Raw genomic sequence first — 22,347 nt, 5'->3', positions numbered from 1 at the left:
ATGGGATGGATCTGATTTATGAATGGATTTGTAAATCTGTCACATGCTGGAAATGGAGTGATCTCTTCATGCCTAGCTATTGAATGCTAATGGACAAATTTCAAGGGGATGACACTGATAATGAAGATGAACTGCCATGAATTGATAGTTAAATAGCTTGGGAATGTGTAAGACAACATGTAAAAACTACCAGTCCTCATCCAGGTTATGAATTATAAACAGTCCCTGTACTGGGGGAAGACGGGGTATAAATAAAACATAAACATAAAAACAACAACAACAGATAATACAGGATACAACAAAAGTATCAAAGAACCCCTTCAGTGAACTGGTAGCAAAGTTTGTTCTATACCATTTGAATTCACCCTACATCATACATAATTGTGTTACAGCCCTTCTGTTTAGCATGAGCCTCTAAGTGGAAGAAACAGCTTGTTACTGGCGAGGCAAACAAGAAATATTTGAAATCTGGTTTGTTCAAATCCCTTCACTTTTAAAAACACAATAAAACACAACAACATTGAAGAAATTATGCCATTCAGATCTGATATATTGCTACATGGTTTGATACACTGAGCACTTTGAATGTTTGTTAATGATTACATTTGAATTTTGGTGCCTGTCAGGTACAGGTTATATATATATATATATATGAGGAAAAACCCCACGTCCTGTTATTTTCATAGTATGTTATTGTCATCTTCTTCACTGTCATCATCATCATCTGCTTCAGAACAGTAGTCACTCTTAATTCCTTCAGGACCCATTTTGCATTTTGTTCAGATGACATGAGAAGAAGGAATTATACCCTCACTAGAGGAAAATTTAACAAACAAACAAAAAAATGTATCCTTTGAAGTTCATAAAATGATATTTGAGGGAAATTGCGTTAAGCATTATTTAGGGAATTGGAGTGAGTAGAAAAAATGTTGCTTATATTTTACCCCTTTCAAGGGACTAAAATCAAAATGCGAATCTTAATCATAATCTGTTTTATTAATCATGATTATTTGCGTTTTAGGACCTCAAGAATGTTCTTCAGAGGAATGCAGTGGCTTATGTAAGTCTCCATGATCCAGTAAGAGGTAAAGCAATTTTACACTCTGTGGCATCGCCTTTGCTTCAGCAACTGGCAACTGAGGTTAAAAAGGTGAGTCTTTTAACCCCTTGGCATATTTAATAGAGCACTAATACAAAAATATTCAGATATATTTTTCAACATGCAAGATTTCTTTACTGGAAGTTTCAACAATGTGTTGATTGTTTAATAGATTATTATTATTGTATCTTAATGGAAAAAATAATTGTAGGCAAAGAGGTGGTTGTGGAGGGTTTTTTAAATCAGATATCAACACATTTTCACTGTCCCTGGGTAGTATGCACCATGAGCTGTCTGGTGGGTGGGACATAATTTAATACTCTGCTTCAGGTACACACAACTGTATATCAGAGAACATAGCATGCAAAAATGAATATTTTAGGAGAAGTTAAATGCTACATATATTTTTCAAAGTTATTCCTTTAACTGTGCAAACATGAAGAAAGCCAGGATTTATATAGCTAGGAAAGGGATATACAGGCATAGCTACTTTAAGGTGCTTTACTTTAGAGTGCTTCACCAAAAAGCGGTTGCCCGACTCGGCGGGCTGACCGCTTTGCCGCTAGACGTAGCGAACGACTACAAGCCCCAGAGTGCTCTGGGGCTTGCCCCAGCTCCCTATTGGTGCGCGGGGTGAAAGGGAGTCCCTTCCGCCCCGCGACGCTCTGGGAGCTGGGCTCGGTGATCGGGAGTTCCGGTCCTCCAGGGCAGATGATTGGTTCAGCTGCCCTGGAGGAGGAGTCTCCTGGTCAGGTGGTACTGAGGGTGGGGCTTAGGCCTATATAGGCCGTGCTGCCAGCCCCGGCCCTCAGTCGGCGTTTGGCTCCAGATGGTTAGGAGCCAAGCAGGAAGGGAGGAGGAGCTGAGCCTTCTCCCACCCACCCACCGCTTGGGTTTGGGTTTTTTGTCACAACTTTGGGGCGGCAGCATAGGCCAGGATCTGCACGGTGTGGTACCAGGGCTACGGAGCTCTGGTTTGGGAGTCAGTCGGGACCCGGGGGCGAATAGGGCAGGCGTATGGCCATTGCGGGGGCCATAACGCGAGAGCGCCTCCCGGTGACTAGGGGCTTAGCAAATATGTGAACGCATGGCAGAGATGCGGTCATACGGTGTTCATTAGCCCCTAGGTCATCCCAATGCCTGGTGGGTGCCAGGTTGTGGTTAATCAGACAAACGTGGGGTTGTTTGATTTCGCAGATCCTGACCTCATGCTTTGTGCCAACCCTACCAATGGTTTGCTTAATAAAGTTGTGGCCTTTCCTCCAACACGGTCTCCTGTGGTTATTCGGCAGCAGCATCTGAGGCAATACAGCACTTTTCAACTATATAGCACAACACTCTTTCGTTACCCACAATCAGTCTGTTTACATCATTCCTGCACTTTGTGTCTCAGTGTCAGGGTCTGGCAAGATTACTTACTTAGGCATCTTTTCTAGGCTCTTGTGCACTTCATAAATGATAGTGTAAATAGGTTTTTAGGCTTTTATATGTCCTGGAAAGTCAAAAAAGGCTATGAGATATTTGCTTTACAGCTGTGGTTTGTAACCTATCCTAACGTTTTAGTGAGGTATACTTGTCTTGTTGTTGTGTTCCTTCAAGTTGTATCCAACATATGGTGACTCTAAGGCAAACTTATCTTGGCAAGTTTCTTCAGAGGGGTTTTGTCATTGCCATTCTCTGAAGCTGGGAGAGCCTAAATGGCCCAAGATCACCCAGTGGTTTTCCATGGCTGAGTAGGGAATCAAACATCGGTCTCCAGAGTCATAGTCCAACTCTCGAACCACTACACCACTATACCACACTATATGTAATGCATATGTTAGAGAAAGTTGCATACAAAAAGAAATGATAATGTGCACATATAAATGTGGAATGACATTGCAAATGGGAAGACACTGACTTATAACCGAATACATGGCTTATAACCAACTATTTTCTATGTCCCCTGTTTTCAAGTCATGGAGACAAATAGTTTCTCTCTCACACATACATGACTATGATATATATCAATTATATATTTGACATCCTTCCAAAAACTATTAGATATTTTTCACATCGTGTCAGCAATATCTGATATAGCAGCGAAGTCAATAAATAGATATTTATGTCCATGTGTTGTCTCAATTCCCCATCTGTGTATGCTGCTTCTCTATTGTTTTTTTTTAATTCACTGCTTCCATTGTAAAGAACATTAATTCTTATTTTTTTAAAAAAATTTGTTGATGTTTTTAATTTTTATCTAAAAAATAACATGCTGACTAACCTATTTCAAAACTTGTATTTGCAGCCTTCTTAATTTGTTCCCTAAACAGCTGGCTTTTCTGGATGAATACTGTGGATCTTATGGATATTTGAGTAATCGGCCAAAATAAATATACATACTGTATGTGTATAAATAATTAACTCAATAAAGAAATCCATAAGATTACATTTCCTTTAAAAAAAATGAAATGCAAACTCTAGTTTGGATATTGTCTTGTTAAACTTTAAAGATGGGGTGAAAATTAATAGATGTTGATTTTGGAGAAAAAAAGAAATATAAATGTTCCTTTGGACATATGCTGGCATCCTGATAGTGACATAAATGAGTTTATCTTAGGCTTGTGTATGTGTTTTGTTGTTGTTGCAGGGGCTGGTCTTCTTTTCTACTCTATGCAGTGACCAAAACCTTCTTCCCAGGACTCACTAGTTTTCTCAGTACAAATACAGCAAGAAGCTTATATCACTTCAGACCAGTGGCTCGCAACCTTTGACACTCCATTTGTTTTTAGACTTCAACTCCCAGAAGCCCCTACAGTCAGGAATGATGGGAGCTGAAGCCCAAATGATTTTGAGGACCAAAGGTTGGGAACCACTGGTTCAGACAATTTATCTATCTAGGTTGGTATTACCAAATCTGATGTGATTGGCTGAAATTCTTCAAAATCCAAACACAAATTGGGATGTGACACTTCTGTCTCAGTTTAATTGTAATTTTCAGTTTAATTTTCTAAATCCTAGTTCCATTCTTGACCCATCGTTGATATGCATCAGACTGTAAGACTCGCTTTCCTTAAAAAAATATGATTTTGAAAATGTATTTTTGAACACATTCTTATTGCTTTCACACTACACAATGATAATGTTATGATTCCACTTACAGTGTCATGGTAACATCTTACAGAATTCTGGGATTTGCAGTTTAAGGAGGGATATTTAGAATTCTCAGCTAGAGAACTCTAGTGCCTTACCAAACTACAGACCCCTACATTCCATAGGAAGTTGATTTGGAAGATTATAAAGGGAATCAATGTATCATGAAAAGTCCCCAGCGTTTGTTAGCTTTCTTGTACCCTAGTCAGCATAGCCAGTAGGGATGAATGTTGGGAGTTGCATCCCAAAGATGCATGATTACAATTCCTGGGCTGAAGTATTTTTTTAAATACATGTATTATTTTGCCTCATATAGGATTTGAAATTGATGTATCTGTTTATTGTTATTGTTGCTGTATGCCTTCAAGTCACTTCTGACTTACAGTGACCCTAAAGTGAACTATAATGGGATTTTCAGAGTGGGTTTGCCATTGGCATCCTATGAGGTCAAGAGTATGTAGCTTTCCTTGGGTCACCCAGTGGTCTTCCATGGCTGAGCAGAGATTCAAACCATGATCTCCAGAGCTTGAATACAGTGTTCAAACCACTACTCCACATTGGCTGTTTTAATCTATTTAGATTATTTTATTGTTTTAAATTATTTGCTGAGGGAGTGTGCTGAAGGTCACCCAGTGAGTTTCCGTGGCTGAGTGGGGATTGGAAACCTGGTTTCTATAGTCATAGTCCAACACTCAAACCACTACACCATGCTGGCTGTCATGCACTTTGCTTAAATTCTGCCAGCTTTTGAAAGCATTTCTTTTCCCACATGGATTACATCAAATGGTGTTTTAGAGTGGGAACCAGGAATTCCTTCCCTATTTGCCTCTGCCTCCATCATGCTAGATACTTGTCCTCTTGAACTTTGTAAAGCAGGGGTGGGGAATGTGCAGGCTACCAAATGTTCAACTAGAACTCTCATTCTGCTTCATCAGAAAGAACTGTATGATGGGAACAGGAATCCAGAAACATCTGAAGGACCTCAGCTATGCTGATATGTGCCATGTATCCTGATGGTGCTGTGTAAACAGGCAAACAACATAAGAAATCTGCACTTGGTTCATCATTAGGAATGAGTGCTTAAGCACTGGCAAAATCACATTTATTACTTAAATATCTTCTTTTTTTTTTTTTTTAGAGAGGGAACTGATCTTCATTTCTTTAATTGCTTACAAAGGCTGCAGTTTCTTGGCACATATACAACCCATAACTACTCATTTTATGTGCCTGTCAGGGCGATACTGGCTGAAACCCTGAATTAAACAAGAAAGCTGATTTAAATATTTGGATTATTAAGTCAAAGAGAAATTCAAACAATTCAAGACCTTTGCAAAGCAAATTTGAACTCTGTTCAGCCATCCTAATTATTGTCCGCATTCATAGCAGGGAGATTCTGCCAAGTTACATTTGTGCCTGTGACTGTTTTGCAAGGGAAGTTGCCATTTGTTAGCTGGCTGTATTAATGAATCGCCATTTATTTGGCAGACTGTCACTGGAAATTCAGAGTGGGTTGGTGTGGAAATTAAATCCCCTAAATAAAACCATTAACTCATTAGTTTCGAATTTACATTTCACAAGCACAAAAGTTAGTCTGACTGATCTGCTAATTGGTATTCCACAAGGATAGCCTTGTTAGTTTGTTCATACTAAATAAAACAAAAAGAAACCTGTGGTACCTTGAAGTCTAATATATAAGACTGTGACATAAGTTTTCATGCACCACAGAAAGAGCACCTCTTTTTGCCTTCTAATGAACAAATATCTGTCTTCCCATACTCTCTTATCCATAAAGGGATGCTGGACTATGATATACAGCTGCACTGACTTTCCTCAGACCTGGTAAAGAGCCCAAGGTTTTTGGGCTGATTCTCCAGTTTTTTCATAACATTTGTCTGTTTGTTTATTAGTAAAACGATAATGGTTTAGCTCTTTAGACAATTAGAAGTGCCTACATTCGATTGCCAACAGATAATGCGTTTGGAAGATGATTCAGCATTCAAAATCCCTCTGTGGGTGCCCCAGAAAGAAAAAAAATGGGGAAAAATGTTTTTCTCAAAATTTCTAGGCAAAAGCTTTTCAGGACTCAAATGACTCTTCAAATCTTTCTTTTCATGGAATATAGCTGTCATAGAAACTTCAAAATCTATTTTGTAGTTATCTATTTTAAGGCTCCAGTTCCTAGACACTCTTTCAAGAGGCTCTTCTGTATATTTGGGAGCCAGTAATTACACTCCATTGCTGGCATGGCTTCTTGATGGGATATTGTAGCTGAATAATTATTTTCCAAATGTGAATACTTTCTCAGTAGAAATTTCGTAAAATCCTGAGGCTGCTAAAGAAGCTAATGCCATATATTGGGGCCACATATCAGGCTCCAGAATAAAACAGGATCATTTTCTTTCACTCTCTCTTACTTTCATACAGGTTGAGTATCCCATATCCAGAAATCTGAAATCTGATATATTTCAAAATACACAATTGTCCAGAAAGGTGGCTGAGACAGTGACACTTTTGCTTTTTGATGGTTCAATGTACACAAATTTCATATCATGCACAACATTGTTAAAAATATTTTGTATAAAATTACCTTTAGGCTGTGTGTATAAGATGTATATGAAACATAAATGAATTTCATGTTTAAATGTGGGTCCCATCACCCAGACATATTCCAAAATATGGGGAAGAAATCCAAAACCAAAAACATTTCCAGTCCGAAGTATTTTGTATAAGGGATAGTCGACTTGTACATACTAGGAGATGTGAATCATATTCTAATAGGGATATAATTCCTCTACTTCTCATGAGAATGAGAGCCCACATACCTTTTCTCCTCACCTGCCAGATGGTGAGATATTTTCCTTCCCTTTTCAGTGTGATTTCTCACATTTGCAGGAAAGTGGCATTTTTTGTACACAACGGTGATAGTTGTAATCATTAATTCCTCAAAACTGAAGTCCTTTTCCTCCACCTTTCTCACCAGCTAAATCTTTTCATCAGGCATGCACTCTTTCTGTGCTTGTTCTGCACATGTGTGTGTGTTGCTTCACAATGAAAAAGCATAAATGAGACATTTCCACACTTTTGTGTGTATGAATAACCCTCAGTGAAAAGCAACATGCTTCTTGATACATTTTCATTCTGGACGTGAGAACTTTTAAAGAAGCTGGTTATTTCTTGGGAAACTATCTTGATATGTCAAGACAACTCTCCTCAAGAATGAGATATTTTGTGAATACTTCTAACCTTTTGCAACTCATTCTATGTAAAGTACAGCATGCCACAATGAAAAAAGATGAGCCACAGGATTTACTTTGGTTCCTGCAAAGCAAATAGGTTCAAATAACTCAAGGAAGTATCACTGTAATGGTGTTAGAAGAGCTGGAAACTATCAGATCTGAGCATATCCATTTTACAACCTTATTTTATGAGGTGCACTTCACTTGCATAGAGATTGATGTTATCACTGTAGATGTAGGGTCTTCTGCCAGCTTACATGCAATTTGCCTTTCACATGGTCTCTAAACTTCACAAGGCCCTCATTCTAGCATCCAGGCAGATATTACAAGGTTACTTTTATGAAGGAGTGCTATCACATACTGCAGCAATGCATAACTGGCCCCTGGTAGTGGTCCTACTGCTGCTCAGCTATGCAGTGTCAGTGTGTCATTGTGTTCATTTTACTAAAAAGTAACCTTATAAACTTTGCATTTAGGCAGTGCAAATAATATTAAGTGCATGGAGGAGGGCAAATGGGATTGCAAATTCCAGATCCATAACTTGTACTAAATAGTGGCACGGTACAGACCATCAAAAAGTGGCGTACCAGCGCCAGTATTAGAATTAGGGAGCGCGCACCATGTGCATGCTCCCTAACCCTAATCCATGCAGCAGCATAATGGTGGCGCCCTATGCACATGGGTGCCGCCATTATGACATTACAGCCACACCATCGTGACGCTGCAGGGCGTTGGGGCTCCTTTTGCGCATGCACATCCCTGGCATGGCCTTTACATGGCTGAGCCAGTGATGCAAAGGAGAAAAGGGCCAGGCGGCCCCTTCCTCCTCCTCACTGCGCCTGTTGGAGTGTACGGGGGCATGAAGCCCCATGGACATCTCTTTCCAAGACCACGGAGAAGCGACATTTTGCCACTTCTCTGTGGCCTGGGAAAGTGCCGGTTTGGGGCCTCTGGGCTGCCAGTGAGGCTGCCCTGCCCCCAACCCGGCACGGAAAGGGGCGGCTGCGGACCGTCCCTTTCCCGCAGTATGCACCACACCAGAATGTCTGTAAAAGGGATGCACCACAATCACCTCCTTCTCCTCTCATGCTTTCCCCCCAGAATTAGAACACAAAGTGGCTCACAATTTAAAATAATAACACAGTTTAAAACATACAAAAGAAAGCATCACATTAGAATTAAACTATTACAATATTGCAACAAATTACACAATAAAAGAATAAAACCCAGTTTAACAGTTGTTAAAACGTTATATCATCCCCTTGACTGTTCTTTTTTAAAAAACCTTTCTATTTTAAAAGTCTCTCTTAATAAAGATGTTTTAGCCTGCCTCTAGAAGGCTAACAAGGAGGGGATCAACCTGGCATCCATGGAAAGGGTGTTACAGAGTCTAGGGGTAGCCACTGAGAAGGACCTCTCTTGTGTCCCCACCAACTGTACTTGCAGTGGTATTGGAATTGAGAGAAGAGCCTCTTCTGGTAATCTCAGAGCATCTTAAGTACATCTATTCTTCCTAGGATTATCAGCACTGCATGAATGGGAAATCTAATCACAGGGAAAGGGTTACTTTTTACAGAATTTTGTACATGTAGAAAGTCTGCAGGGCTGGCAAACATGATGCTACTTTCACCCTCCACAGAGTTGGTATTTACATTACCTAAACTAGCAGTAGAAATTGTTCAGCTTGTGGAATGCATCCTCCTGTGGGGTAGGCTTCTTCTTCAGTATGGATTCCATGGTTGGCATCTTGTTAGTGACTTACTCCACTTATGCATGCAAGAGAGGGCTATTCTCTTGCCCTTGTGCTCCATCCAAAAACCACCCATGCTCAGCAGCTTCTGGCCCCAGAAGGGTCTCCTTCTTAAAAGCGGGAAGGGAAAGAAAAGGAGAGCCATGAAGATCTGGCTACACTCCGCTTCTAGAGGAAAAAAACAGTAGTCCTCCATTTGAAAGTACTTCCTCATTTCTTCCTCTTCAACTAAGGCCCAGTACAGACCACCCCAAAAGGATGGCCTGCCAGTGCCTATTTTTCCGCTGGAGGGAAGCCTCAGCCGCCAAACTACAAGGCTTCCCACCAGCGGAAAAAGAACCCGCAAAAAGTAGGTTCTTTTTCTGCCATGGTGGTGGCATAACAAGTACACAACTAGTGCACTCATTATGTAAGTGCCGCACGACGCCATGCAGATGCCACGTGGCACTTATGTAACAACGGTGGCACCCATGTAAACAGGGCGCCATCATTGTTAATGCCCTCGTCATGTGTGAGGTTTGCAGAGCATGTGGGCACTCTGCCCATCAGGCAACCCTCGCATGTGATGAGGGTGCTTTAAAGGCCCATCTGTACTGGGCCTAAACTCAGACTAGCTTCTTCTCCATGGGCTGGATTATCTCCATTCCTCATTGCTAAAAGCCCACAGCTGGGCCCCTCTACTGCCAGGTGGTAGTAAGATGTACATCTATGTATGCAGTGATTTATGGCTTAGGTCTTGATTATCTGAAAGACTGTATTTCCCTATATGAACTTGCCAGAATTCTAAGATCTACAGAGGAATAACAATAGCAGCTTCATTTATATGCTGCTTCAAACCACATTAAGCAGTCTGTAAGCAATTTAAAGCTGTAAGATAATTGCCCCCAACGTGCTGGGTACTCAATTTAGCAATCTTGGAAGACTGCTTTGGCTCTTGCCAGGGACTCGATAGTTGACTCAGCCTTCCATCCTTTTGTAGGTTGGTAAAATAAATACCCAGATTATTGAGGGCAATTAATTTACAGATTGTAAACCAATTTGGAGAGTGCTGAGTTCACTGACAAGGGGTATAGAAATGTGCATGCTATTGCTACTGATAAATAAAGTTCCCAATCCTTTTTTAATAGCAAATCACAAAAACCAGTCACAAAAATTCACACACTTTATATGAGATCAATTTTAAAAAGGTTGCCATCCCAGACTTTTCAAAATCAAAGCAACAAGAGTTAGGTTGTTTTGATTATCAATTCATGATTTACATCATGTGTGATATTATCCTTATCACTTGTGTTGCTTATGTGACAAAAGGGGGGAAAAACACAGTCTCTCAGAGTGTTTCCAGCTTCCTGACTCTTACAAAGCCTAGTTACACTTGAAGAAAGAAAGAAAGAAAGAAAGAAGAGTACCCTATGGGATTTTTAAAAATCAAATGCATTATGTGCAATACGAAAGATTAGCAGTAATAAAACCACAATGTGTCAAGGCAATATATATGGCATAATTAAAAAAAAATCCATTGTAGCCTCATATTAAAAAGATCCCTGAAGTGAATTTGGACCCTAAAGACTTTGAATGAATTTATTCTGTAGTCTTCCACTTAAATCTATAATTGTATAAAATGTGCATGAAGTGAAACCGTTATCTTTATAATTGTTGGTAAAACAGTAATTGTGTGCCAGTTATTTTTCTCCCTTATCTTGAATGTAGCATTGGATTCATTTAGCATTCTGTGATATAGAATCATTAGACTTGTTCATAAAACAATGTTATAGAAGATGTTCAGATCTGTCATTCAAGATTTTTAATTAACTAGAAGAACAAACTTAGAATCCTAGATCAAATTTACAAGATAACGTCAGGTAAACATGCCAAAAAAAAAAAAAAAAAAATCAGTTCTATGTGAAACTGAAATGCCACTTAGGGCCCCATGAACAAATAAAACATCAGAGCCTGAGTTTAAATCACAGTTTTATTAACTTTAACCATAAAGGTTCTTGAATGAATTTTGATTAACAAATGCTGATTAATTAACTCCTTGACAATGTGAGTAATCTACACATCTGAGGTAATGAAACTATATCCGACGAGGAGCAGCTTAAATATCTGGGTATGTTTAGCCTAGGGAAGAGAAGGTTAAGAGGGGACATGATAGCCATGCCAATATTTGAAGGCATGCCATAGTGAAGATGGAGTAAGCTTGTTCTCTGCTGCTCCAGAGACTAGGCCACAGGGTAATGGATTAAAACTATAGGAAAAGAGATTCTACCTCGATATTAGGAAGAATATCCTGATGGTAAGAGCTGTTTGTCAGTAAAATATACTGTCTCAGAATGTGGTGTAGTCTCCATCTCTGGAGGTTTTTAAACAGAGGCTGGATGGCCATCTGTTAAGAGTGCTTTCTTGTGTCTGAGAGGTTGGTTTCGATGGCCCTTGCAGTCTCTTGAGAAAAAGTGAATGGTGAGGAATGGTTTGGGATGCCCCAGTGAAAGACCACCATTTGAGAATGAATTATCTTTCAGTTCAAAACTCAATTTCTGAATGAAGTGGATTGAATGCATGTGTGTGTTGGGTGGTGCTATTTGTATCTGTATGTTCTGTTTAAAAAAAAACAGCCAAGGCTTTGTCCATCTTCCTTGACTACTATGTTAATCCAGGATTGAAAATCAACTTAGTGAATATATAGAGTTCATTTATAATCAAAGATTACAAATTTCTCATTGAACTAAAAGAGCAAGCTCAGACATATGGGGGATGCTTGCAAGGTTCCCAGATCTCAGGGTTTGGACCATCTTCTGCAGTCTTCAGGTGAAGGGGAGGAATCTCAATCCACTTTATTATATTAAAAGTGATAGAAATCTTACAAATGCATGTACTTGTATAAACAGATTCAGAACAGAGAGAAAATTCCTTCATTTCCCTAAGCAAAGAAACAAGCAGACATGCATGGATGTACAAATGAACACACGCAAAAACAACTCTCACCCATCTTATGGAAGTTAAGTAATTTCAGTAAAGTAGAAAAGCAGGAAACTGAAAAAGGAAATGTAACATTAGTGAAGTGACACACAAGTCCTCCCCACGAACACCCTGATTGACAGTCATGGATAGGAAGAAAAAACTATCACTGAAGCCTGACTGCACTCCTCCCCTTCAAACCACACCAATGTATGTTACATTTTGGAAGAAGCATCTTCATGAGCTTCCTCTCATGCTAAAAATGTATGTTGCTTCCCCATCTCTGCTGATGAGTAGTTGCAATTCTCCCATTTCTTGTCAAGGACCTCAGTCTGTGATGTAATAAAGGAAGCCTATATACATCAGCACTACTGACCTTATGGCTTTGGTTGGTTGAATCAGGCAGCCTTCATGAGGACCTTCTGAGCCTATTTCCTCAAATTTCATGGCTTTGGAAAGGCAGGTTGAATGAAGCTTCTCCTCATTTTCTAAAAGTTCCTTGTGGTATTCACCAAAGTTTTGTTATTTACCACCAATGGTAAATCAAAGCTATTTATTTTTGTTGGAATCAGATCTCAGTTAAATTGCTTTGAAATTCTCCTACCTCTTTCTTATCTTTATGACTATAGGCTTGTTCCTTTTGTGTTCTTGAAAATAAAATTTCAGGTAACCTCAATAGGATTAACAAAACAGTTAGCTTCTGGTCATCAATGGCTGGGAGCAACGGACTAACCTTGAAGGCTTTAGATTAAAGAAAAAGAGTGACACTTTAAAAATAAATAGATTGAATGTCACTTTCTCTGAGAATCAGTGGAGCTACATAACAGTAAGTGTGGACATTTAATGTTTCAAATGGATTAATTCAGCTCAAGTAAGTAGGAGAGCATGCCTCATTAACTACAGCTTTTTGGAGTATTATTATTTCAGGCACATTACTCTCCAGGTAACTTTTTTCAGTGAGCTTGCAACCATGTGGATATATACAAAAAGGATTGGAGATGTGTACTTTGCCAGAAAAGCAATAGGTACTTTTCAGAAAGTTATGAATTCTTCACAAAGAAATGAAAGGAAAGATGATGTGTTAGTATACAGAGCACTCTACTTTGAACAGAGAGACCAGTATTCAATCCCTCAGCTGGTTGTGAATTCATAGCAAACAGGGTGAAACTGGAGTGTGTCCAAAGGAGAGCGACTAAAATGGTGAAGGGTCTGGAAACCATGCCCTATGAAGAATGACTTAGGGAGCTGGGGATGTTTAGCCTGTAGAAGAGAAGGTTAAGAGGTGATATGATAGCCCTGTTTAAATATTTGAAGGTATGTCATATTGAGGAGGGAGCAAAGTTGTTTTCTACTGCTCCAGAGAACAGGACCCTGAATAATGGATGCAAGCTATAGGAAAAGAGATTCCACCTGAACATTAGGAGGAACTTCCTGACAGTAAGGGCTGTTCGACAGTGGAACACACTCCCTTGGAGTGTGGTGGAGTCTCCTTCCTTGGAGGTCTTTAAAGAGAGGCTGGATGGCCATCTGTCGGGGATGCTTTGATTAAGAGTTCCTGCATGGCATGGGGTTGGACTGGATGGCCCTTGTGGTCTCTTCCAACTCTATGATTCTATGGGTCAGTCATCAGTCACTGTATCATGAACTGGGATCTGATGGTGGTACAATATTTATTTGTTTGTTTGTTTATTTATTTATTTATTTATTTATTTATTTGTGGTATTTATACCCCACCCTTCAACCCTAATGGCTATCAGAGCGGCTTACAATTATTATTTTTAATTAGATGGTTCCCTGCCCTCAGGCTTACAATCTACAAGACACGACACAAAAGGATAAGGGAATGGTAGTGGGAAAGGGGATGAGGTCCAGTGGTCCTTCTCTCCCTTTGAGGCCTGGACCAAGGCAGATGGATTAGAGGGAGGGCTCTCCTTCTTCAGGCTAGCCCTGATGGAGCTGGGCCTGCCTGTTCACTTCCTCATAGGCTGGAAGATGACAGTTATGGAGGGAGGAATCTCTTCTTCCAGACTAGCCCTGTTGGAGCTGGGCCTGCCTGGTCAACTCCCTCACAGGCCGGAAGATGACAGTTATGGAGGGAGGAGTCTCTTCCTGGAAGGAACATATATGTTTGCCACCTGTCCAATCACACTTCTATCAGTGCTGTCAATCCCCCCCCCCAACCTGTTGCCTTCACTTCTCATGTAGACCCTACCCCAAGAAACACTCTCTTTCCCCTATTGCCTCAGAGATCTTCTTTCTCCCACCTCACCTATCTCAGCAGCAGTAGGTGATTACTCTCATCCTTTGGGGTTCTCCAGCAGACTGCTCACCTCGCTTTCTCAGACCTGAGAGAATTCTTCACAAATAATTGAAAGGCATATGAAGCAAAGAGATGCTACTATCAGTTTTCCAAATGCAAGTCACTATGGCTGAGATCTTACATTGGGGTTGTGTAGGGTAAACTGCATATTGAGTTACACATTAACTGTGCTACACAACCCTTGTGTTGAATTGCAGTGTTTTGCAACTGAAGCAAGACATCAAATGTGGAAGTGAATGCACAACCAAATGAGCATGCAATCCATGGTGAATGTGCATCAATTTATAATGTGAAATGCATATCTGTATTTGCATGCACAGTAGTACTGCATGTATGGCTCTACGTCTGTTGTGTGGAACTGAAACAGGATGTGCTGCATCTGACAAAAATGTCCAAAACTTTGATGAGGAACTACCAGAAGGCCACACTTTGGGTTACTGATCAGCTGGTCTCCAATAACCTATTCTGGGGCAAGGTTCTGGAATGTGAAGTGGCCTTTCAGTTCCAGGTGTTTCTGGATGAGACTGATCATCTGGATCCATTTCATTTTGGCTCTAGTTCTGGTTATGGGATGGAGACAACTTTAATCACCTTGATGAATGACCTACACCTGGAATTAGGCAGTGAGAGTGTGTCCCTACTGTTTCTGCTGGACCTCTTAGCATTCAGTATTATCAACTATGGTATCCTTCTGGACTGCCTTTCAGAGATGGAACTGGGAGGCACTGTTTTGCAGTGACTCTGGAGCTTATTTCTGGGCCTTGGAGAACGGTCCCAGCGTGGAACGAAAGGGGGCGGGATGGGAACAGAATGGGCCTATGTCCAGTTTTACCACATGCAGGAATGCCACTGATACCGCCAGAAGTGCCCGTTCCATTCCACATCTGTTCCAGAGAGGGCGATTTTCAGGAACAGTCCAAAAGCGTTCCTGACAATTGCCTCCTCTGTGATGGATCGGGAACGGAACAGGAACTTAAGGCGGCATTCCAGAGTGCGATAAAATGGGTGATAGCCCCCATTCTGTTCCCATCCCATCCCCTTCTGTCACGCCCCGATCACATCCCCGGGGATTGTGCAATAAGGTCCTCTGTTTCTTCCTAGATGAGTGAAGCCAGTAGGTGGTGCTGGGGAATTCCTGCTTCACTTCTTTTCCATTGGCCTATGGCATCCCACATGACAATGTTTTGTCCACCATGCTATGTAACACATACATGAAGCTTCTGGGAGGTCTGGAGTACTGCAGTCATCACTTTGCTGATGACACTTAGCTCTATTACTCTTTTCCACCTAATTCAAAGAAAGCTATTTGTGTGCTAAACCAGTGCCTGTCAGCTGTAATGGACCAGATGAGGGCAAGCAAGTTGAATCTTAATCCAGATAAAACAGAAGTGCTTGCAGACAGTAGCAAAGCAGATTAGGGAAGAGGGATTAAACCTATGGGATTACACTCTCCCTAAAGAAGCAGATCCACAATTTGGATTTATTCTTGGATTCAGCCCTGACCCTGAATGCTCAGGTTTCTGTGGTGACCAGGAGTGCATCTGCACAGCTTGCATGCCAGTCATTCCTGTTCCTTGAGACATCTGACTTGGCCAGAGTGACATATGACTTAGTGATAACCCATTTGGAGTAATACAATGCACTCTATATAGGACTAACTTTGAAGAGTATTCAGAAATTTCAGTTGATCCAAAGAGCTGCTGCCAAATTACTAATGGGTTCTGGTTACAGGGGGAACACAACTCCCTTGTTGTAACAGCTCCATTGGATGCTGTTTTGTTTCAGGGCACAATTCAAAGTGCTGGTTTTGACCTATAAAGCCCTATACAACACACATACAGGGGATTTTAACTTTAATATATAATAGTGTTTATTTTATTGTTTTGTCCTTGTTGATATATGTTTGGTTTTCTGCTCTTTGGTAAAACATGAATTCTAAATCAATGCTGCTGCTTCTGCTGTTATTTGAAGGGCCATATCTTCCCCTCTGAGCCTGATGAAGCTCAAAGACCTCTCTATCCCACTACTTGCACTGGAATAGCTAGTGAGAATATGGTAAAAGGTCTGCTCTGTGGGTACTCCCACACATTAGAACTTGCTCCCTAGGGAAGTTAGGGGTCATTTAGATTGTGAAAATAATCCAGGATGAATCCAGGTTGTTCACATGGATCCCAAATGCACACAATTAAGTTTGGGAGGAGGGCTGCCAGAAATCCCACTTAATCTGGGATAATCATTACCAGGTGTTTTTCAGAGTTGTTTTTTTTTTAATTGCATCACTGGCAGTGTGAATAACCAATGCAAATATATCCAGGATAAAGCTCTGCATGCTCTGCTGTGTCTTTTCCCTCCAGAGGGGAAAGAAACACACTCCTTCAATGCCACCCCCCTCCCACCATCTCTTGGCAGCCTGAAGAAGCCTACCTGTAGACATTTTCTCACAGGGGTTGCCGACACCCTTGAGTAAGAAGTACAGAGCAGGCAACCACATGTGAGCAACAGAAGACAGAAAGATGCACAGAGATTCAGTTCCAATTTAAAAAAAAATAGTGTTAACAACAAACCCAGAATAAATGAGTGAGATTATTCACATTGTCACTCTAAAAAAAAAAAAAAAAAAGACATCTGGATGATTTATTAGGATGGCTCCATCTTTGTTTCCCTTTCAGTGACAGGTTAAGCCCTTTCTCTTCCAGCAAGCTTTTGGAAACTGATTTTAGCAAAATAGTGACTTTTATAGCACTGTACTTTTTAAAATCTGTTTTAAAGTAAGATTTTTAAATAGTTTTAATTCTGTTTGTTTTAATTCTGTTTTAATCTTGATTTTATGTGTTTCAGCAGTATGTGTTTTATTGCAGTCTGTCTCTTTGTAAGCTGTCTTGAGTCCTAAAATGAGAGATAATTACTAGCCCAGGATTATTCTATGAGCTCCACACTTGAGTGAGAATTCACATTTACCAGCCTGAATTACTAAAATTGTGTGATACTGCATCTCTAGCCCTCATGTATATCATAAATTTCTAGCCAGAATGACAGATAACCCCATGAACACCCACACAGAACTCCCTTGAATGGGATAAAGGATGGTTCCTGTCCCAAAATGGGATCCTGCTTCTCTTAGGCGTACAAAGGAAAAGGACCAAGATCCTTAAGGTTTACCTGTGTCCAATCCTCTGCAGATATCTGGTAGCATTAAACTATGGAGATTATCAGCTGGGGGGAAAAGCCAGAAGAAAAAAGCATGCTCCTGGCATAATCGCATAATTGCACTGAAGATTTTCAGGCACATAGCGCTCATCCAGGATTTATCCCATGAAGATCGAGGAATGCTCCACAACAAACCATTCACGGAAAAGTCCCAGGAATGGTTTGTTGCTAGAGCATTCCTGGATCTTCACGGGATAAATCCTGGATGAGCATGACATTGTCTGAAAATCTTCAGTGCAATCGCTCGATTATGCCTGGAATATGCCTTTTACTCCTAGTTTTTCCACCCATCTGATAATCTCCTATGGCACTGTACATACCGACATATACAGTGCCCCCGTCACGTGCTAGGGGTTGGCAGAGGACACAGCGTCCATACCGGCCTCACCCCTAGCACGTAACGGGGGCATCAAAATGGCGGTGCCCTGTACACACGGGCACTGCCATTTTGACGTAATGGCCGTGTCACATGCAAATGGTGCAGTGTGGCGCGGCCATTATGCCTTTTACATGGCCACGCCAGTGTTACTGAAGAGAAAGGGACCAAACGGCCCCTTTCTCTGTCTCCCTGCAGCTGTCGGGGTGTCCTTGAGGCATGAAGCCCCAAGGACACCCTTTTACAGGCCACGGAGAAGCAGCCTTTTGCTGCTTCCCCAAGGCCTGGAAAAGCAGTGGATCGGGGCCTCTGGGGCTGCCACTGTGGCAGCTCAAGCCCAATCCGTCGGGGAAAGGGGCAGGTGCAGGCCATCCCAAAGGGGCGGTCTGTATCCTGCCTATGTGTCTGCCAAGACACAGTAGAGGCAGACCAGCTGCAAGTGTAACCAGATTGCTGTGGTGCCACAACAAACTACAGTTCCCAGAATTCCATTGCACTGAGCAATGGCAGTGAAAGTGGTGTCAAACCAGATTATTTCTGCTATGTGGATACAGCCAGAGAGAGATTAGACCAAAATTACCTGGTCACTATTATTCTTAAGGAGGTTTATAACTTACAAGTCTTCAAGCCAGGTCCAGGACACTGTATACTGTCTTCTATTTCATAATATGAATTAGTGAATGGAGGTAAAATAAGGAATGCCTCCTCAGAATCATTTAATACAAAAAGATTAGTCAGTCTTTAGAATAGGGTTTTAATGTTTTACTAATTCTGTTCCTGAAGGAAGCAGCAAGTAATTTTAGCATTATCCTTCCCATTGTGAGAAGCTATTTGAAAACTATTTCGGACTTATTCTGTGGAAAATTTGCACTTTTTTTGCACAGATAACAGCATTTTCTGTGCAGGAAACAGCATTTCTTCACAGAAAATTATATTTGTGCACAGACATATTTATTATCTTCTGTGTGGAAAAAGCTATGGTTGGGGACTTATCCTGTACAAAATTTGCAAGTGTATTATTTTCCCCCATACAGAGAACATCTTTTTTTTGCACCAAAAATTATATCTCCACACAGATGTAGTGCTATCTGCACAGACATTTGTTTCATGTGTAGAAAATGCTGTTTCTTGTGCAAAGAAAATGTGCAAATGTTGTGCAGAAAAAGATTCCCATCAGTTCAGAACATTTGAAGGAGTTTAGCGTGACAAAATTTTCCATGGTTGTTCTTGATTCAACTTTGTTTTTATCTTTGGACAGAAAACATGAGGCGTAGAAGACACAGGTTTATTGTTATAGTCAGGCATGCAAGCAGATATATTCAAGCTCCCCAAGAGATTTCTATGATCAGTAAAAGAAGAGGGAGGAGAGAATTATCCTGTACAAAAAGAAGTGTTTTAAGAGGATACTTTTTCATGTGGCATGCATTAAAATTATCTCTGACACAAAATGCTCATTTTAGTGTTTTTTTAATGGAAATGCTCTTTTCCCTTAACATAAGACAAGACTATTTATCTCTTTATATTGCATCCTGGCTTGGTTGTTTCTTCCTGCCATCTACCACCCCCCGCCACACACACACACAACCCCCCCCCCCAGTTCAGTATGATCAGTGCCAATGCAGTATGTACCTCATTGATTTGAGAAGTCAATCAGATGGCAATAAACCATATTGAAGTAGAAGTTTCCTCTGAGGGAGCTGGACTAGAATTCATGTGCCTTCCCTTTCCTGATTTTTATGTTTAAAGACAAAGGTAAAAAAGAGAGCTTTAGAAGTGACAGGCTTTGAAAAAAATGGAGCATTAATAATTCAAAAATACAATTTGTCATCTATTGCCATTTGACAAGCAAGCAAATGCTAGTATAATGTGTGGTAATTATCCATTTTCTTCTCATGTTGGATCAACAGTACAGAGCTTGGAAACATACAGTTCAAAGATAACACTGTGGCTATGATAAACTGCCAGCATAAATTCCAAAGCAGAGTTTGCCTCCTTTTTTTCCCCCTTCACTAAATCCTGTGATCCCCACAGTTCTGCTTCTTTGCCTCTTCAACCACCCCCCAAGTCACACAGAAATATAATTAATATAATATAATATATCCATGAAGGGATGGGGTTGTATCTAAATCAGAACTGGACAACTGACAGGAGTTAAGGGGCTGCATTGGACCTCTAGGATAATTTTCAGGGGATGACTGTCCCAAAGATTTGAGCCCAGCCTGAATAGTAAGCCACACAAATAATTTTTGTTGCTAGATTCATGGAGTTAATTTATTGGAAAATGTACCTTGTGAGTCTTCTAGCAATCATCCTTACTGGCCAGGAGTGCATTTAGAGATACTTTTTACCCTGATAGGATCTTCAGTTTTAAGAACCCGCTTGTTATTATGATATGCACGGTATTTCCCATTTTCCCCTCACTATTTTGCAAACCATGGCCTCTCTCAGTCACTGGAGCCATATTGGGCTACATAAATGTGTTCATTATTGTACTATTTCACCTTTTGTTTCATCTCTGAGATGAATAGGACTTTTCGTGAAATGGATTATTTAAAAAAAAATGCCAAGGTCTTTTTTCAAGCTCTTTTAAGAAGAGTTACAATAGGTAACTTCTGACATGGCAAGCAGGGAGACTCCAAAGGGTTGTAGCACTTCAGATATCCTTCTGTTCTGCTGACCTCTTCTGCAAAGGAGATTTTTGTAGCTCCTTGTTGGGGGGGAGGGGGGGCGGATGAAAAGAATGGCCCTTTGCTTTTCATCTGTGTACTGGTTTTATCTTCCACAGCATCACCTATTCAAATATTTTTGACTTGAAGTTGTGATGAATATGACCTTTTTCCCCCCTGCCCTCCATCATGGGTGGTAACTACTATGACAGTGGTACAGACATACCCTCCAGCATTTCATAGATAAAAATTGAGAAACATGTGGCTAATCAATATCAGAGTGTGCTCAAGATGGCAAAAGTTATTAATGAGAACAGACATTATTATTATTATTTATATTCTGCTTTTTCACAAGGAATCAAAGCGGATTCCAACAGTATAAATAAACATCAAACAATTTAAAATTACAATTTAAAAATCCCAAAACCCCAACCCTCCCCGCAGTGATGGAAACAGTAATCAACTTATAAAAAATGATTAAACATCAAAATATTTAAAACTATCCAATAGGAATACATTAAAACTTTTGGTCAGATTAGTGTAAGAAATGACTCTTCCTCTAGAGGAGGGGGGGGGGGACAGAGTGATGGTATCAATCAATTTTGATATTGGTATCAATAGAGGGGGGAGGCAAGTCTAATGGATCTAACCTAGTCTGGGAAGGCCTGCTGGAAGAGATCCGTCTTAATAGCCTTTTTAAAGGCTTCCAAGGCGGTAATATGGCGGATCTTGTCCAGCAGGTTGTTCCAGAGCCTGGGAGCGGCTGATGAGAAGGTCCTCTCGGTCACTGCTGAGAGTCTGGTCTTCTTAGGTTGTAGCAGATTCTTCCCAGAGGACCGAAGTGTGCGGGGAGGATTGTATGGAAGGAGGCGCTCCCGCAAGTAGTCGGGACTCAAGCCATGTAGGGCTTTAAAGGTTAGAACCAACACCTTTTACCTTGCCCGGAAACTGATAGACAGCTAGTGGAGAGATTTTAGAACTGGTGTAATATGGGCAGTTCTAGGTGTGCTCGTGACCAGCCTGGCTGTCATATTTTGTACCAATTGAAGTTTCCCAACTTGGCACAAGGGTAGCCCCATGTAGAGTGCACTGCAGAAGTCAAGTCCAGAGTGTTCCATGCTAGAAGGGCCTGCAGCAGTCGTAACTAAGTCTACAAGAAAGGGCAAAATTCATCCCACTCTTGTTGTCTCCCCTTGCTGAGTTACTTGAAAATGGAGGACAACAGAGGATTAATCAGGACTGTCTCCAACAGATCAGGACAGTTTGAGAGTATGGGTATGGTGACTCTTTTCCATTTTTTGTTTGTTTGTTTCATCCAAACTTGAAAGAAGCTAAAAAGAAGGTACTGAATTTTATCCTCAAAATAGGTTAAGCATGTTTCATACCTCCTTTAAAGTTAAAACTATAACCCAGAGTAGATTCACTATTCCACTCACATAGAAGCCACCAACTGTCACATTCTCCCCCAAAACCCAGCTTTGACACCTTAAAAGTTAGTTTGAAGGTTACTTTCTAACTGATGGAAATCTCTGAAATATATTGTAATTTATATGCATCTCAGCTTACACTCAGTAGCATTTTTGAGACTATCAGCTTTCAGTCTTTA

General features: G+C 40.7%; 1 protein-coding gene across 1 annotated transcript in view; it reads left to right on the top strand.

Moving 5' to 3' along the window:
* NAALADL2 (N-acetylated alpha-linked acidic dipeptidase like 2) overlaps positions 1-22,347 on the top strand; it is a 536,053-nt gene that overhangs the window by 282,144 nt on the left and 231,562 nt on the right. The window contains exon 8 of the mRNA XM_089507579.1: positions 1,022-1,150. Within this exon, the coding sequence (XP_089363705.1) occupies positions 1,022-1,150 (129 nt within the window). The remainder of the gene's footprint in view (positions 1-1,021; positions 1,151-22,347) is intronic.

This window comes from Sceloporus occidentalis, unplaced genomic scaffold, assembly GCF_023333645.1.
Source record: "Sceloporus occidentalis isolate IW3139 unplaced genomic scaffold, rSceOcc1.0.p SCAF_2, whole genome shotgun sequence".
NCBI classification, from domain to species: Eukaryota; Metazoa; Chordata; class Lepidosauria; order Squamata; family Phrynosomatidae; genus Sceloporus; species Sceloporus occidentalis.
This window is presented reverse-complemented; position numbering and strand designations above follow the sequence as displayed.